Source organism: Pagrus major, chromosome 6 (assembly GCF_040436345.1).
Source record: "Pagrus major chromosome 6, Pma_NU_1.0".
NCBI classification, from domain to species: Eukaryota; Metazoa; Chordata; class Actinopteri; order Spariformes; family Sparidae; genus Pagrus; species Pagrus major.
In genome coordinates this window covers 8,497,588-8,515,035 of record NC_133220.1, presented here as the reverse complement: position 1 = coordinate 8,515,035, position 17,448 = coordinate 8,497,588, and the positions used below count along the sequence as shown (strand labels likewise).

Below are 17,448 nucleotides of genomic sequence, written 5' to 3'. Positions count from 1 at the left end.
TGCACTTGTCTGATTCGTTCGGTTTTATGGACAGCTATTGGCTGACATTCCTTTTGGCTGACCTACAGTCTGGAAAAAAGAAATCAATATACTGCAGATGAAAAGACTGAGCTCTGATTTCCTTCTTTTTGGTTAAGTTGTGTTAACTTGAGAGAAAGTTTGTATTTCATCTTTGTTCCTTATGTACTTTTTGAGAGTTAAGTGTCAGTTGGATAGTCCTATATTCAGAACCACATCTTTGTAGGGCTCTAAGGTCTCCTTAAAATTATAATCGGGCTTACAAATGTTGAAACGCTGCGGCCCCTTGTCAAAAATATCCAGTGGCTTCATACAAATGTTGAAACAAAGTCTTGAACTGTGGTCACTGGCTTGGCTGCCTTCTCGCCTGTAATATGACACGTCCTGTTGAAATGTTAATACGGTCGGTAGCCTCCACGTGCAAAGGTGAATCATGAGTGGTTTGCAGAAACGTTAACTGCCAACATTTAATCCTGGTGACTTTGCTGGTATATCAGCTCCAAATATCTGTTATCGGTCTCCTTGATTACCAATAACTGGTATCTGTATCAGCCCTAGTCTTTCACTGAAAGTATACCGAGTCAGTTATCTACACCCCAAACTTCTTTTTACTCAGAAATACATGAATATGCATTTTCTTTAATATGAATACTGCAATCTTTCATCGTTCTCCCTCAAGAATGAGCAGACACTTGTTGCTTTTAGAAGAAAATGGATGTGAGTTTTTATGGACGTTGTTCCTTCTGTCTCTCAGTGCAACATGGCAGCTCTGGTGTTTCTTTGCTCCAGATGGACCGTCATAAAATGTGGCGTTTACTGCCTCACATTTAGAAAGTTAAATGCTCCGATGGGGGGGGGGGTGCTGTACTCTTAGATGTCGCACCATGCAGCTGTGGTGGTTCGGGCGAACGTTAGCGTGTGTTTATGCATATGGATGCTGCCGTTGCTGCAGCAGTAATATAGTTTCCATTCATGCTTTCTTAAGAGTCACTGCGATATACAAACAAATGACTTTGAAGGCTCTTCCCTCAAGGGCTTCGCGTCTCCACCGCCTACACACTTGAGGACAATAGACCATTCAAGCTAAGCACAGTTGCTGCCTCGCCATAATGAAAAGCCATCAGGGACAGAAGCCTTGACTACAAGTTTACATTCTGCACATACTACTTCAATACTTGTGTGATGTATTGAGGAACTCTAGTTTTCACCCGCGGCGTGGATGAAATATGAAAATCAGGTGTTTTTACATTCCAGGTGCATCCAGCATTATCGCTGTAATTACTCGTTATATTTGCAGTGCTAGAGGCAGCACACAGAAGGCAAATCTCTTTTACTTTTGCAACGCTTTTCCATATTTTTTAATATTTCTGTGTTATTTTGAGTCGAGTGCTGCTCTGCTGTGTGTTTTAACCGGTGGTTGAGGTGAGTTTTAACGAGTTTTTTTGGCTCTGGGAATATGCACAGCGAGAACAGGAAGAGCAGGAAGATAAATGTGTTGTCTGGTCGGATAAATAAAAGCAGGGCAATAAAGAGATCTCTGAGAGGAGCGGTGAGAGTAAACAGAGAAGAAATGCATGAGAGGAGAGGAGAGAGAAACGTCATTGCTTCACGTTACTGTGCATACAGATGCAAATGTAATGTAAATGCTCAGTGTAATGTGGTTTATATGTGTTATAACCCATCATTCAACAGATGTCGACAGTGATTTTCTGTATTTTTAAGAAAAAACGCAGCTTGCCACATCAAATTTCAAATCAGAAGCAACCTTGACATAAAAAAAAAGGGGGCAGACGACAACAAACACTCCCATGTGTGACCATTTGGAAAAATCAGTGGAAGAAAATTAAAGCAGAGCTGCAGGATTCTCACTAAAACATTCATCTTAAAGAAAACTCAACATCATTAGTATTAACAGTCTTCTTTAATCTTTAAAGTGATCGAGCCTCAAGAGACAAACTGAAGCAACTACGGCTGCCTTACTTTAGAGGACGCCCACCTCTTCAGCCCCGTCCTTAAACCCAACGAAACAGCATGAGATAAGATAATTGAATTTATTTAAACTCTATGCAATTATCTTTCCACAATAACATATGATCGGGGATGTAATAAATCATATTTAGCTTAATTAAAGACCTCTCGATTGCTGATTCATACCTACAGTGTCCCTGACCCAAAAAAAATCCTTTTCATTATAAACAGAGCTACAAAAAGCGTTGTTGCCTTTCTGCAGGTGTTTCAATCCATTAGCATCTGCAAGCAGCGAGCAAAACATGTTTATTTATTGTCTAACGTCAGAGACAAGTGCAACAAATTGCCGTTGGAAAGTCTGACTTCTTGTCTGTGGTGGTAATGTTCTGCCAAGTTAGCAGACAAAGCTGTACGTGGGCGTCATTGCAATGATATTGACTCACTCTGGGTGTTTGAACCAGCGTTGCTTTGGTTTGATCACAAGAGAGGGGCTGAGGCTACTGTGTTTCAGTAACTGGATTAAAGGACAAGTTCACCCAAAAATGAAAATTCAGTCTTTATCTATTCACCCGCATGCTGATGGACAGCATAAAATGGCTCCATACAGCTCGACCGGCGTAATCCAAGTCTCCAGAAGCCCCTGAGATCCCAAAATGACTTGCAAAGACGTTATATACACCCTCGACTTGAGACTCGAGCTTGTGCATCCACTTCAGACGGGGTGCGTGCTAACGCTTTTAGCTTAGCGGTTACAGAAGAAGATTTCGCCTTAAAAAAACAGTGTAAATAACTTATTTTCAAATCAATTTGGGATTTCTGGTCTTGCAGAGACTTTGATTACTCCAGATGAGCTGTATGGAGCCATTTTATGTCCCCATCTACTCCAGAGAAATGTTTTGTGGACTACCAAACTTCACAAGACTTTCCATCAGCATGAGGGGGGAGTAGATAATGACTGAGTTTCTCATTTTTAGTAGAACTGCTCCTTTAAGGTATATTTACATGAGGTAAGTAAGCAAATCTTATGATCTCAACTCAAGAGCCGCTGCAGCAGTGATCATTTCACATCACCATGTGACCAACACGGTTACCACATCTCCGTTTCCGTCACGTGGGTCATCATTTCAAAACAGGAACTCAAAACCTGAAACACTTTCAAAATAGAACTGACCATAAAAATAAAAGTCCAAATGATCCTTCGCTCAATGGTTATCACTATTATAATGTAATCTGCACACTTAAGCTGAGAGTGCACACTTTATTCAGCATTCAGTGAATGACATGCGACATTACACTGAAGCTGTTAAATGTGAAGGTTTAAACCCTTCATTCAACATGTGTGATGTTAAAAAACTCAACAGCTGTCAGAGGCTGCACAGCATGTGGTCAGTGATTTAATCAAACATGTTTTATTACAAAAGAGTCTTCATGGCAGTCTAGAGGCCCTCCACTCATACATATAACAATAACGATACCAATAAAACATTTAAAACGGTTTGAAATGAGAACATTCTGGTTTTTTGATCATTACAAAAAATCTTTATATTTCTCTTTTTTCCGAACAGTTTTTATGTATTTTTCATAGTTACATTGAAGACACGTTAATGTTTTTGCATAGATCAAATGAACAGTGCTCATCTGTGTGCTGCACTGGGCTGTGAACAGGTCAGACAAGACACGCCTTTAAATTCAATTTGGTCGTCACGTCTTCAACTCAGTGTAAAAACATTCACAGCTCTTATTGGCTGATAAAGTACAAAAGGCACAAGGTAGCTTCGAAGGCAAACACTGAGCAACACAGTCGCCAGGAGAAATATTAGCAATGTTTCCGCACACCACGGATATGTTGAAACTTAACATTTATCTTTATCTGTTTTTATGCTCAATTTTCTATTCTATGTTGTGACAGCGCTGTGCTTATGCTCCGGTTGGGTTGAAGTACAAAATTCACCTGGTTAGGTTTAGGAAAAGATCATGTTTTGGCTTAAAACACTCGGTTTTTGTCCGACACACGGCTGAAAATCGGGCCGAGGTCGCCTTAAAAATATCAAGTAGCGTGACTCTTACAACTGTCGAAACGCAGTCTTGTACGGTTGTCACTGGTTCGGCAATATGACGCTTACAAATGCGAATGTATCAGTGTTTTGCAGAAACGTTACCTGCCAACGTTTTAACCTGGCGACTGAGCTGCATCGCACACTCATTTCAGTCCTCTTGTGTATAAAAAAAAAACTGTCCTGTGCTTCAAGAATCGCTGCACCGTAAACCAAAGACTAATTGGAAAACAATTACTGCAGACGAAGAAATGTAACAGTTTACAGAAAAATGACACGCTGGGACAAAAAGTAAACTTACAAAACTGCTGCAGACACAAAAGTTCATTCAACACCTCTCTTCTAAAAATAGCAGGCGTAAACAACAGCAACACAGCATGGAGGCGGCAGGGCAGTGCTTCCTCTGGATTTATTCAGCAGTGATGTGCCGCCTCAGCAAATAACATTACCACCTTTGAAGGAAAAAATTAAATGGGTTTATTTTTCATTGCAAAACTCAGAGCTAATGATCTACCAAAATAAAAGTATTCGATTTGTTCCGATAAAGGCCGACTGTGCGAAACACAGGAATCGATTGTGAAAATTGCCCCTCAGCACCGAACTGCTGCATAAAAAAAAAAAAACCAGAGGAGAACACCACACTGTTCACTGCCTGGTCCTCTCAGTATGTGCGACCTGGTTGTTTGGCATCCTGGGCCTGGTTGAAGGGGTTCGCTGGGCTGGTCGACTCGTCCTGCTGGTCGATGGACTGGTAGGCATCTCTGTTTCGTGATACAGAGGGGAAACCTGCAGACACAAGCCAAAAAAGTCTTCAACACACACACACACACACATGCACACAACCCCTGCTATGCAAATGTATTATTCATCATCGTATCTGAAACACCGCGACTAATCAAGGACGTCGCAATATACATATTAAAAGTGTTTGCAGAAGGAAAGAAGCTTCTACACGACTTATTTTGTCTTGATTTTCAAAAGGTTCGGACTCATTTCTCCTCACACACGCAGATTCATGACGCAGTCGGGCAGATTTGTTATCTTGACTTGAGCATCTGGCCCCCTCTGGATAAATATAGATTGTTGGAAACTGTGCCAACACACAGTATTTAAAGCACACATTGGCTCTGATGGACGCTGGGCTGAGAAAACAGCAAATTAAATCCCAAAAAAGTCGAGTGGTGACATGGAGAGTATTGGTGCTGCATGCATTAATATACAAACCTTCCATTGACTGATTGTCCACATGATGTGAAAACTTTTCTCTGGCTTATCAGTCAAGTGTTTGAACTACACTGCAGACTAGAGTCTCTGTTCACAGTGACAAACAGGCAGATCCGTGTTATATATGCTCCTCTCCTCTACGAAACAATGTTTTTCACGAAAAGGAAAGAAATAACATCATGTATAACATTTGCCGAATTTACAAGAAGGCCCAAATAATTAAGAATTTGTCAGCATAGAAAGCATTTCGCAAAGTTTAAGTTTCTCCTGACTCAAAAACTCACAGAATTGAGAGATTTTAAAAGGGAGTCTGGGGAATTTCTCTCCCTCGTCATCTCCTTGCTGTTGATATGAGCAGAACCAAACAGAATCTGCAGATTTGTTTCTTTACTTGTAAAGTGATAGAGAATATTCATTTAAGATAACAAATATTGTTTTTGAGCCAAAAAAAGCAAACATAATATATTATAACAACCTTAAATTATCTCAAGCAGGTTGAAATATATATTTTGTACTTGGTTCCTCAGCAGTAAATTTGATCTCAACGCTAACTGGAAACGACACATGACTGTCCCACATGTGCACAACAGCAGATATCGTGTGGGCCTGGATATAAATTATCCTGGCCATTCAAATTAATACAAAAAACATGAACAGCACACACTACTATTTACTACGATGTCAGTATATTAATTCAAAGCAATTGCTGCTGGTTTTAACCTGTTATTTCTACTTTTCTTGTGTGTGTGTGTGTGTGTGTGTGTGTGTGTGTGTGTGTGTGTGTGTGTGTGTGTGTGTGTGTGTGTGTGTGAGTATTATTTATCCTGTCTTTGTCCAGCACTTTGGGCTGCCTCTTTGCATGAAAGGTGCTATATAAATAAAGTTATTATTATTATTACCATCATTATTTTATAGGCTGACCTCTCAGCATCCCTGAAATTACTTCCATTGAAATTACTCACTTAATTACATCCACTACTGTCTGACTCGCTGCTTGTATTGTGGCTAAATGAAGGTAAAGCCACCAATGATCCGAGAATAACTCTAAAAAAAATCTTCCGACACGGAATCCACTCAAAACCCAGCTAGGTGCATTATATTTCATGTGCTTTATAATTTTTAATGAATTCCATGAAGCCAGTACACCGGTATAATCCACCTGAAAAGTCTGATAGGACTCCCTGTGATGCTCACAAACAAACATCCCCGACTCCGGTGCGTCCAGAATACCAATAACATGTTTTCTGGAAGTTCAAAGACCTGCACACTCTTACCTCTGCACGGCCCCGAGTGTTATTACTGTGACAAACATGCACATAGTAATGCTCATCAAAGAAGCCATTACCTTCATCGCAGAGAGTTTTGGTGGGAAAAAAAAAAAACGTGACTTTTATTATTTTATTTTATTCAAAAGCATAAAAACACATTAATCACTCTAAAAAAGAAAAACTGCTTCGTGTTGCTCACATAACTTCAATAACCTGTCTTGATCTTAATGTGCATTTCAAACAGGTCACATTCATCGTCTATTACGAGCGAACATTAATCTTGACTTTAATTAGGCTGGTTCGAGATTGTGCACCATCATGCGGCTCTGCTTTAAATGTATGCAAACAGAATACACTAACACAAATGAGGTGTCAGGAGAGTAAAAGTATGAATAAAACATAGATGCAAAGTTGCAGAATCATATGAGCCCATATAAAACAACAGACATGAATACAAACATACTTTACTGACGAACACAGAGTCATGCAGACATGGGAAGAAGACAACAGACAGATACATTAATATAAATACCTCGAAAGACAAAGATGGACACAAAACATCAACAAGGAAACAATATCAAGAGAAAGAAGTTCCTTTTTTTGTCCTGCAGCCTGATTTGTAATCGTACTTCCTGTGTGGGAGAGGATGGAAGAGGATGATTGGAGAAGAGAGATGAGAAAAAAAAAAAAGGGGAAGAGGCCGGGGTCAATAGCGGCGGCCAATAAAGGCACTGTCAGCACTGTCCGTAGTGCATCGACTGTCCACAGAGGTCTCAAAGTCTGAGAGGTCAAAGGTCAGCAGTGGAGAAGAGAAGAGAAGAGAAGAGAAGAGAAGAGAAGAGAAGAGAAGAGAAGAGAAGAGAAGACAAATGGTCAGATCATAGCAGAGAAACACGAGACAACACGAGGTTTCACTTAGAAAAAAAACAGGGGGGTTAGAAATGTGAGGTTAGAAATGATGACATGCAGGAAAGGACAGGGAAATTTAGGTTGTGACACGAGGATGACACGCTAAGTAACTGCGTAATCACAAGACAGCTGAGAACATTCAGGAGAAATGCAGGCGAGGCAATTACCGTGCCTGTTACTATACCTGTCGAGCTTCACATTCTTGCCGATCAAAATTATTGTTAATTTTCAGCACAGTTGGTCCATGATTTAAACAGATCTTTATCTCTATCTGGCGACTGGAAGGTTTTTGGGCTAAAATGAACCGTCTCTGGCAGACGTGTACAGCTACAGATAGTCAGCTGACTAACGTTTACTCCGTGTATTGCATGAAGTATGACTGACTTTTAATCTTCTCCAGCTGACATGTGTCAAAATGAGAATACCAGCAAATGAGTCTTAAATATGCGTTTGATGCATGTTTGTCCATTCAGCAATGATAGTTTGCTTCAGACGGGTAGTTTTCCTATTTTTTTAAAGTTGAAGTAATGGTCCTGGAGCAACATTAATTAAGATACTGTGGGAGCAACAGCAACACTGTGATATCAGATGATAGCTAAACCAGTGCCATGTAATGATGCTTGGTATTGCAAGGTAGCATTAAAGTAAAGTTTGATAACAGGCAAAAACTCTTGTTCCTACGCTGTTTGGATGCTGACAATAAAAAACACAACTGAAGTGAAAACCCCATCTTGGGTAATTAGTTCAGTTTGGCTTCGGTAAGTGTGAACGTTCCCCTGAACTCTAATATAAAGAGTCACGAAACAAAATAATGTATTTAGCTAATGACAAGCTAACTTGGTGGCAAATGTTACTACTGTAGGTAGCCCAGTAAGCTAACACTGTTTATCCATTCCTTATAATTTTGCTCTTCTGCTTTTTATTTTGGAAAGGCAGACAGGAAGACGACCCTAAAACAGATATACAAACTCAATTACTGCTTCAGCACGTGACATCCGAGGCTAACAGACCTGACTACATGCATTTTGATGATTTGATGATGATGAAGCGGTGATTGGACAACGATCAGGAGAGGTGTTATTTAGCAAACTGTCTGTATGACGGCTCTGTTCCACAGCCTGTGTTGTAAAAATAAAACTAAACACACAACCCCTGAGTGATTGAAACCAGCTTCAAGAGGGCCGCCAATCAGAATTCAGTGTGCTCCCTCCTGTATGCCCGAATCAACAGTTCACTCACATGCACCTGATGGCCTGGTTCACCGAGGGCTCGGTGCAGCAGGGAACCATGTTAATGCGAGCCACGCAATCAGACTGCAATTAAAATACACATTGTCTGAAACCAACATTAGCTGCATTCATCAGTCACGAACGCAGCCAATCACAGCCTAATGGATGTACCTGCTGTGTGAATGTGACGTTAAACGTAAAACCCACGGAGAGAGCAGACTCATCAGTATTCAATCATCCTCCAAACAGTCAGATCAGGAGAGGTGATGTCAAGTGTTGGTGGCAATGTAGGAGAAATGTCATTACTTTCCCTCAGTGTGCAGAGTGATAAATTACTGTTTTAGCTGCTGATGTTAGAGTTAATAATACATTACATCCTCCTTCTCCTGGTTTATTTTTAACATTTTGATTGTTCTTTTTTGATGAGTCCAGGCAAGAAAAGCCATCGAACCGTCAAATTCCTACACTAGTTTTGGTTAATCCAAACAGATGAAGCCACGAATAAACACCAGAGTCCAGCGGATGTCGCAGCTCAGTGGGATTCCTGCTTGAAAAGCTCTCAGCAGTGCAAGTCCAAGTCCAAAAAAAAAAAATCAATGGCCACACACGGATAATCAAAGAACACATCTCGAGTATCTCCTGACCAGTCAATGGAAGAAGTGTACTTTTCATTTGTTGGCCCACAAGGAGCGAGAGGAATATACTCGACGGTCAATAACGTCACGAAATCTCTATTTCGGTGCACAAACACGCTGCTCTGATGCAGATTCCATCTTCTTTCACATCAATCCTGTGCTACTTTTTCCATCACGGCAGATTATTAGCTTTTTTCAGCCTACATGGGTTTAATATGTTCCTGCACGCAGTGTAAAGCAGAGTCGGGGATGGCACACAACCGTTATAAACAACTCGTGGAGAAGTGATTTCCTTGCCAGGCCGAACTGCGGCTCAGATATTTTGCTGCATTTGAAATGTCTTGTGACTGTAACTAATGAGTTTGACTGTGGGATCATCTGCCAGTGGTTTAAGCACAGAGTCTTCACAGTATGTGCTAGACTTGGTGGGCCTTTCATGACAAACTGCATAAAACAACACAGGGAGGATCTCAAAGCACCACTGGACACATGCATCACACTGTGCCCACAGCTTTGGTCACACTCGGGGCCGTGGAGCTCTTTTTCTGTGGGAAGACGGAGGATACCTCACATATTCAGGTCATTTCTCACCGGTTCTGAAATTATACTCGCTCATTGAAAACTTGATTTGTTATGTGATGAGTCAATTTCTGTGTCATCTGTTTCTCAAATGGGAATTTACTTAGTCGAGTATGAATTACAGTATGCTTGCAAACAGCATCGGTTTCCACTGTAAGAATTTAATTTTGCCGGTGGTTCTTTATAAACAAGCCATATAAGGAGGTGTGACGTTCAAGATTATGCATCGTTTTGCAGCCCGGGGCGCCCCGGTAGCTCAGTTGGTGCAGTAGAGCTCACACCCCATGTACAGAGGCTTTGTCATGGCTGCAGCAGCCCAGGGTTCGAGTCCAACCTGCGGCCCTTCGCTGCGTGTCATCCCCCTTTCTCTTTCATCCCATCCCCTGTCATCTCTCAAGCCTTCATATCAAAAAAGCCATGAAAGGCCAAAAAAAGTTTGCAGCCTAAACAATATTATAGCCCACTAATGTTGATTGTTCATTTTCCGACCTTGGCAGGACAATAAAGTTGTTACGTTTTATGTTGCAATGTCACGCTCTTTCATTAAATTGCAGACAAATATTAGGAAAACTTTACTTTTATATGTTGTGAGATGTGTCGGAGGCTGAGGAGGTCCTCAGGAAGAGCGCCAGGCTTTGAAGCTAATTAAACATAGTGGCCAAGCTGTGTAATTACAACGTCACGTGATGCACTGGGGCTCAAAAATACTTGTTTCCATGAGCTACGAAAGACGGGGATGTAAAACTGTGGAAACAAATGTCTGAGCATCATAACCACTGAGAACTGTCGTGATTTCATCTATACGGTCCAATCACATTCAGAACGTCTACAAGTGCTGCCCGATTAAATCATTTTATCTTTATTCAAGTTAGCCGCGGACTAAAAAACTATTTTCCGGCCTCACCTGGAAAATAAAGTTGTAAAGTTACGCGTTTACATTGCAACATCGCTCTCTTGCATTTAAATGTGTGCACAGTGTTACTTTTATATGTGGGGACATGTGTCGGTGGGAGGAAACAGGTGATAATCTACATCTGGACATATATTTATAAATATATTTCATGAACTTACTAAAAAGCACAAAGTGGACAGGACACAGTGTTTGTAAAAACTGTCTCACAAAAATTAAATACCTGGTAACAGAACAAATCTGAGGAACCACATTAGCCAGATACAGCGAGTCCAGGTATTGAAAAGGTAGCCATGTGCAGTAATATGGAAAATTGAGGATGTGATATTGATATTCCTCATGAGTCTGCAAACTCCTCATGTTACTGTCCTCGACTCATCGTGAAGCACTTACCAAAGTTAACGTTGTAATCTCCTCCTCGCTCGCGGTACATTTGGTAGACAAAGAAGCAGGACACCGGTTTGAGCAGCAGGTTGAGGATGGCCATCCCTGCGCTGAAGCGAAACACGTCCCTCCGTGCTTCTGTTGCGAAGTCATTTACCGGGTAAAAGATCCCAAAATGGACGATGTCGGTCAATATCGTCACGACCATCCCCATCAGAAACTACGGGAAAACAACAACAGTCACACTTTAACTGCACATGTCAGCGAGGAAAGTGTTTTTCATGCTCTTAAAAGTACCAAAAAATCTGATAATTATGCCGCAGGGAAATCTTCTTTGCACCGAAAACGTGTGTGGAAAATAAGCTCATTCCCATTCTGAAAAGAGAGCTTTGTGAGGGGAAATGAGATAAAAATGTAAGTGGTGCCTGGAGGTCAGAATGAAAAGAAAAGCAATCAGTTTAGAAGAAAATAAGTTACAAAACACTGAATGTAGAAAATTCTCAATTGCCTAAAGTTATCTGGGCCAGTCAAAACCATATTTTGGGATGCAAAATAATTCTCCAGCAGCCAAAGACAAAAAGGTACACTGAAATAACTTCAGACACCTCAAGGGAAGTAAAGCTGAACAGTTGAAATAAATTAAATTTGTTGGATCTTAATTGCTGCAAACATTTAATCTAGTTTTATTTATCCATCTTTTAATTTCTTCTTTACGCCCTTTTGTGTAAAAGGTCCACATTTCTGATGTTTAAATCCACATTTCTGATGTTACAAATCTTTAAACCTAATACAGTTTCTTTTCACTTGTTATACTAACACGCACACATAATGTAGATTAACCCAACTCAACTCTAGTTACCATATTCCTCCATTAAACCCACCTCTGCACAGGACCACATACTTACCTTTATATGCATCTGCAGTGCTTGAATAAGCAAAAGATCATTTGTCCTACAAACATTTGTTTAAAAAATATCTTGAAAAGCTCATAAAAAGTATTAAACGTTAGTGTAGACACCTGAAGAAACTCTGTGTTAATAAAAGATAAAGCATGTAGTAGGCGACGGAGCACGTGAGGAAACAGGACAATCTCTGAGATCTTGTACAACTGAGTGAGTGACTTTCATGATGTATGGTGATTATATATATTTATTTATTTATCAACTTTCTTTTCCCACTTTGGCCACCTCCGTCTCTCCAGAGGGACCCTGGATGTGAGCAACAGTGACACAAAGTACACAAGGTAAAAGGCTCCCCTATGGTTACTTCCTGATGGCAGTGACAGTCCGAATCCATTACTGTCAAAACTGTCATTGAAAGAGACACTGGACAGTTTTTATTTTTATTTTCTTGAGGAGTCCGTCCTTGACCCTCAACTTCACAGCCAGTATGGGGCCACTCCCACAAAGACAGACAGACTATGGATTATTAGATTAAACTGACAGTCTGACTTCTGATAGACGTCTAAACTCATCCATCACATGAAGCCTTCTAGTTCTTAACTATGTTGAGGAGGACTTGTAGGAATCCTTGTAGGAAATTAAAGCAACTTAATTTCCCTCTTACCTGTAGCGCAATTAATCCATCTAGATTATTTTGGTATGAGTTGCAGAGTTCGGAGATTTTGGCTGCCTTCTCTCAAATATAACTGAGCTAGACGGTCAAAAGGGCCAAGAAAATATATTTGAAAAACTCAAGAGTCATGTCTCTTTACAGAAACCATGACCCAGTTACACAAGATAATCCAAATATATTGTTGTGAGCAGACTGAGGAACTATTTTCTTTTTATCAAATTACACCCAGTGCTCTCAAAAGTAACTAGAAGTCATATGAAGTGAAACATTTTGTGTCAAAATATTACTTTAGTAAGAGTAAAAGTCACCCAAATCTACGTAAATGTGCTAAAGTATCAAAAGTAAATCATACATACATATTTACACGTACAGATATATTATGGGTTGAATGATTATTGGATCTGATACTCAGTAATTTGTTGATTATCAGGTTTTTCTTATTTATATTATCTGATTACAGATAAAATACATCAACAAGTAAAAAGTACAATATTTACCTCCAAAGTATAAAGTAGCAGAAAATAGAAATACTCAAGAAAAGTACAAATACCTCAAAGTTGTACTTAAGTACAGCAGGCTACTTGAGTATATTTACTTTGGTTACATTCCATCACTGATTCATCCACTCAGGGATGAAAGTCTCCTGCTGACATTAATATCGTCTTACACGACTGAGCTGTGACGTTCACTAGCACAGTTAGCTTCATTGGTTAGCCTCTCGCCCATGAGTGGATGCACACTTCCTTCTGTGCAGTGATACGGTTCACAGGAGAGAAAATAGGTCCTACATGAAACTGCTCACAACAAGGTCAGTGGATTATCTTGAGAAAATATGTATGTATAATGTGTGTCTGTATAATAACTGTCCCATTAAAGACTTTCTGCACATATTCAACAGTTACAAGGACTTAAATTCTTGCATTCTTCCTGCATCACAAGAGTACGGACCTGCAGCAGAGCCGAGAGGCTGTGGCTTCCTAACGTGACGGAGCTCAGTACTTCTGCCAACCCATCAGTCAGGCACATTTGGACAAATGAAAATGACTGACTCACTGCTGCATGTTTCCAACAGCTCACTACACTCCCTAAAAACTATTTTCCGTCTGATTACTCGCCCCACAACAGTGTTAGCAAAGCGTTTGTTGTAATTTGGTGCCACTGATCAGCAGCTGACATCAGAGGGAAAAGGGGGACCAGCTGCTGGGGGACCCATGGAGGACAGCAAAAACCATGTTCAACATGGTCTGAACCTAAATACTCACCATTAATTTAAAAAATAAATAAATAAGCATTTAATTTAGTGCTGCCTTGAGTGAAATCGAGCCTGTGTCATAATGAAAACCTCTGTATCAGTCATTTTCTTTTGTACGCAAAGTCAAAACATCAAAAGTGCACCACGGGCAGCCACATGACCTGAGAAATGTACTGATCTGAATTGATTCGTTAATTATTGGTTAATTAGTTGATGAGTGAATTATCTTGCCATGTCAGGGGCTGCATGTGAAAAGCTTTTGACCCAAATAATAATGTAATGACCAACTTTTTTCAGTCAGCTCAGAAAGCTGCTCCCAGCCAGGCTGAAGAAGCGAACGATAGCCTATAAGCTAACGTAGTTGGAGAGTACTTAGGTAGATTGTTCAGGTGTCTGTACTTAACTTGATTATTATTTTTCAGACAACTTTTTACTTTTCCTCCCTACATCTGAACACAAATATCTGTACTTTCTTCTCCTTACATTTTAAAAACAGGCTCGTTAATTTAGTTTCAATGCATTTGAAGGGAATTACGTTAGTGTCAGTGTCTCGTATCTGCAGACACCCTGCAGCCCTCTGCCTGGATTTACTTGTTTTCTCTGTTTGTTTCTGTGCTCAGGACACTTTACCAACCAAAACTGTCAGTATTCAACTTCCTGGACTATATTTGTGGTGTGTTTAGGAACAGCTGGGACAAATCTAGTAGTCTTTGAATTATGTTAATATGACGTGAGCTTCAGTTAGCTTTGCAAAGAAATGGCTGGTTGAAATAACCTTCAGAGGGATACTTTTTACTTTGAGTACATTTCAGAGCCTGTACTTTATTACTTTTACTTGAGTAAAGAAGTTGAATCAGCACTTCTACGTTGACCAGAGTCCAACATTATGTGGCAAGATGTAGCTAGCATCAGTGAAGGAGCCACCACCACCTGTGAGATAGAGGATGATGATAATGGTGACCTGACCCTCTGCATTAAGACACCACAGACCAGCGTAAAACACCTTTATGCAACTGGTCCTGTAAGCCGATGCACCATGAAAGCCTCAGCTACTGTACTTTGTGCTGAATTAAGGGAAGGCCTGCTTCTCAAAGGGACGCTCACAGATTGTCCTAGATTCCACAGACAAATAGGTTAGCACGGATACGCGTCGCTGTGCCTATAGTTAGACTCCTGTACGTGTCACATGATGTGAAGATCGCAGCCTGCATGAAGGAATCGAGGCAAAGACTCACCATGAGCACGGCGTCGATCGAGTCCCTCTGTGCGATGGCCCAGAGCCCGACAGCTAAAACGCTGAAGTTCCCCCACGCGAAGGAGGGAGGCAGCCACACCATGCTGCCCCTGTTCATACAAGACAGAGTCACATTTAAAGCATTAGGTTTGACTCTATGAGTTCGGGATGTGGAGCTTAAAGCCTGAATCGAGACTGTGAGACTGTTTGTGCGTCAGAAGAGGAGAGAAATTCCTCAGGTTTGTGAAAAGAGAAAAACCTGTGCTCGCACTCACCATATTGTAAACAGCCAGTGCACCAGGACGATGGCCTGTGAACGAGGATAACAGACAAGTGTTGAGAAGAAATGCAGGAGTGTTAAAAGAGACACTACGTAGTTTTGGAGAAGAAATTCAATCCCAGACTTTTAATATGAGGTAATAATACAAACTCAGGAATATTTACTTTTTCTATGACTGAATAAACAAGCTGCTCTCAGAGGAAAATAAGGTCCCAGAACACTGTTTGAAGCTAGAAAGGTGGCAGGGTCCGCCACATATAAACAAAGTAAAACAGCATGAAATTGTGTTGTCTTTAAAAGGTCAGTTTGTTTATTCAGTCATGAAAACAAAGACTATTGTTTATCTATTTAAAAAAAAAAAAAAATCAGTCAACGAAGATCTTTCTCCTCCGATTAAACCTTCTTCCCCTGAACTACACGGTGCACTTTTAAGGATTATTTTAATACTTTCCCTGAGGTCTGCAGCTGGAAGGATTAGTCACTTGTAAGGAAAATAATCACCAACGATTTTGACAATCCATCAGTCATTTATCAGCTAACATCTCCAAACATCCAGAGGCAGCAGCGTCTCCGCTGTGACGATCTCTGTTTTATATCATTGTAAACAGAATCTTGTTTTACAGTTTTAATAAAGACACTATTTCACTATTGTCTAACATTTTCTAGACCAAAACATGAATGAACAGTTAAAAATGATGCTGAAAATAACTTCTAGATGCTTTAATTCAATCTACGTGAGCTCAGAAGAATCAAAGCCAGAAACTCCAGAACTAAATGTGAAACATGTGATGTGAAGCTGCAGCAGCATGATTGATTTCATGCCTCCACAGATAACTGCTCTGACATATTTGTTCCCAAATTATGAATCATGCTGCCTCCTCACTCACTTGTCACGTCACATGTTTCAGTCAAAGTTACTGAGCTTTAAATAAGAGCTGCTTTTGAACCTTTGTAGGCTTTAAACAACAGAAAAGAGGCACAGTTTCAATTAAAACCTCCTTTTTAAAGGTTACAATGACACGCAAACTTCAGTTCACTTCGCCTCTGACAGCCTTTACTTGTTATGTTTCATGTGACTAATGACACTTTTCTTCCTATTTATAGTGTTAAATTTACTCTTTATATTTTGCTAACGGCTGCAGAAGCTGTGCACAAATATATCTTTCATTACCATGTTTGTGTTTCTAACATCCAATAATGCATTTACTCCATCACTGAAAACACAGCAGCGCACTCTATGATCTTAAACACACTTTAACGTATATTTGGAGGCCATACATCTTTAAGTACGTTGAGCTTTTCATCCACAACTTAACCCAAGAATAACCAACGTTTCACTACTTCCCTGTGATCTGTGCCTCAAGCTGAGGCAGGTTGTTACCACACAGAGGATTTACCAAGAGAGAATTGAGCAACAAAGTTGACATCATCACACAATTTAACACCAGTCTTTGTTAAACACTGCACAAAAGCACATTCAACATTATAATTAAGCAAACACTAAACTCACCTTTAGATTGATGGCAGGGATTTCCATGACAGGCTGTTTGGTGCAAGCTGCTCTTCAACTTGTTGAGAGGGCCACATGAAAGAAGACTTCAAGTTTCCTCTTGCACAAACTTTTAACCAAAACTCCTCCTCCTCCAGTCAGCTCAGCCTGCAAACATGAACCATGTGACAGCAGCCTGACTGCCACCCATGTGACTCTCTCCCTCCTCACCCATCCCTCCCCCCCTCCTGCCCAGTGTTTCAAGAGGGAAGAAACCACATGAGCGTCAACGTTGGTCACAGTTTTGTGATTTTTTTAGTTCCAGTTTTCAGAGAGCGTGGTGTCGCTTTAGTGGATCGCTATGAATGATCGGGAATGTAGCGTGTCAGAACATTTGAAATATGAAAGTAAAACTGCCTGCTCGGCTTTTCATTTGATAT

General features: G+C 40.4%; 1 protein-coding gene across 2 annotated transcripts; it reads right to left on the bottom strand.

Annotated features, from left to right (window-relative positions):
- Positions 1–3,350: 3,350 nt before the first annotated feature.
- On the bottom strand, positions 3,351–17,140 carry agtrap (angiotensin II receptor-associated protein). 2 transcript variants are annotated; one of them, XM_073467477.1, is made up of 5 exons: positions 17,030–17,140; positions 15,515–15,549; positions 15,241–15,349; positions 11,188–11,398; positions 3,351–4,826 (listed from the first exon to the last, which is right to left on the bottom strand). In XM_073467477.1, the coding sequence occupies exons 1-5, from the start codon at positions 17,054–17,056 to the stop codon at positions 4,702–4,704; spliced, it is 507 nt and encodes a 168-aa protein (XP_073323578.1). In that variant the 5' UTR covers positions 17,057–17,140; the 3' UTR covers positions 3,351–4,701. The 2 variants fall into 2 exon arrangements, with proteins under 2 accessions (XP_073323578.1, XP_073323579.1); XM_073467478.1 differs by lacking the exon at positions 3,351–4,826 and adding an exon at positions 7,163–7,312.
- Positions 17,141–17,448: the final 308 nt, after the last annotated feature.

What these genes read in the sequence shown, in the direction of transcription:
- agtrap (XM_073467477.1), bottom strand. Translation starts at nt 17,056, where the DNA reads ATGGAAATCCCTGCCATCAATCTAAAG. An exon ending in TCCCTGCCATCAATCTAAAG is followed by an intron (nt 15,550 to 17,029) that starts GTGAGTTTAGTG and finishes CCTCGTTCACAG; the next exon opens with GCCATCGTCCTGGTGCACTG. An exon ending in CGATCGACGCCGTGCTCATG is followed by an intron (nt 11,399 to 15,240) that starts GTGAGTCTTTGC and finishes GTTTTCCCGTAG; the next exon opens with TTTCTGATGGGGATGGTCGT.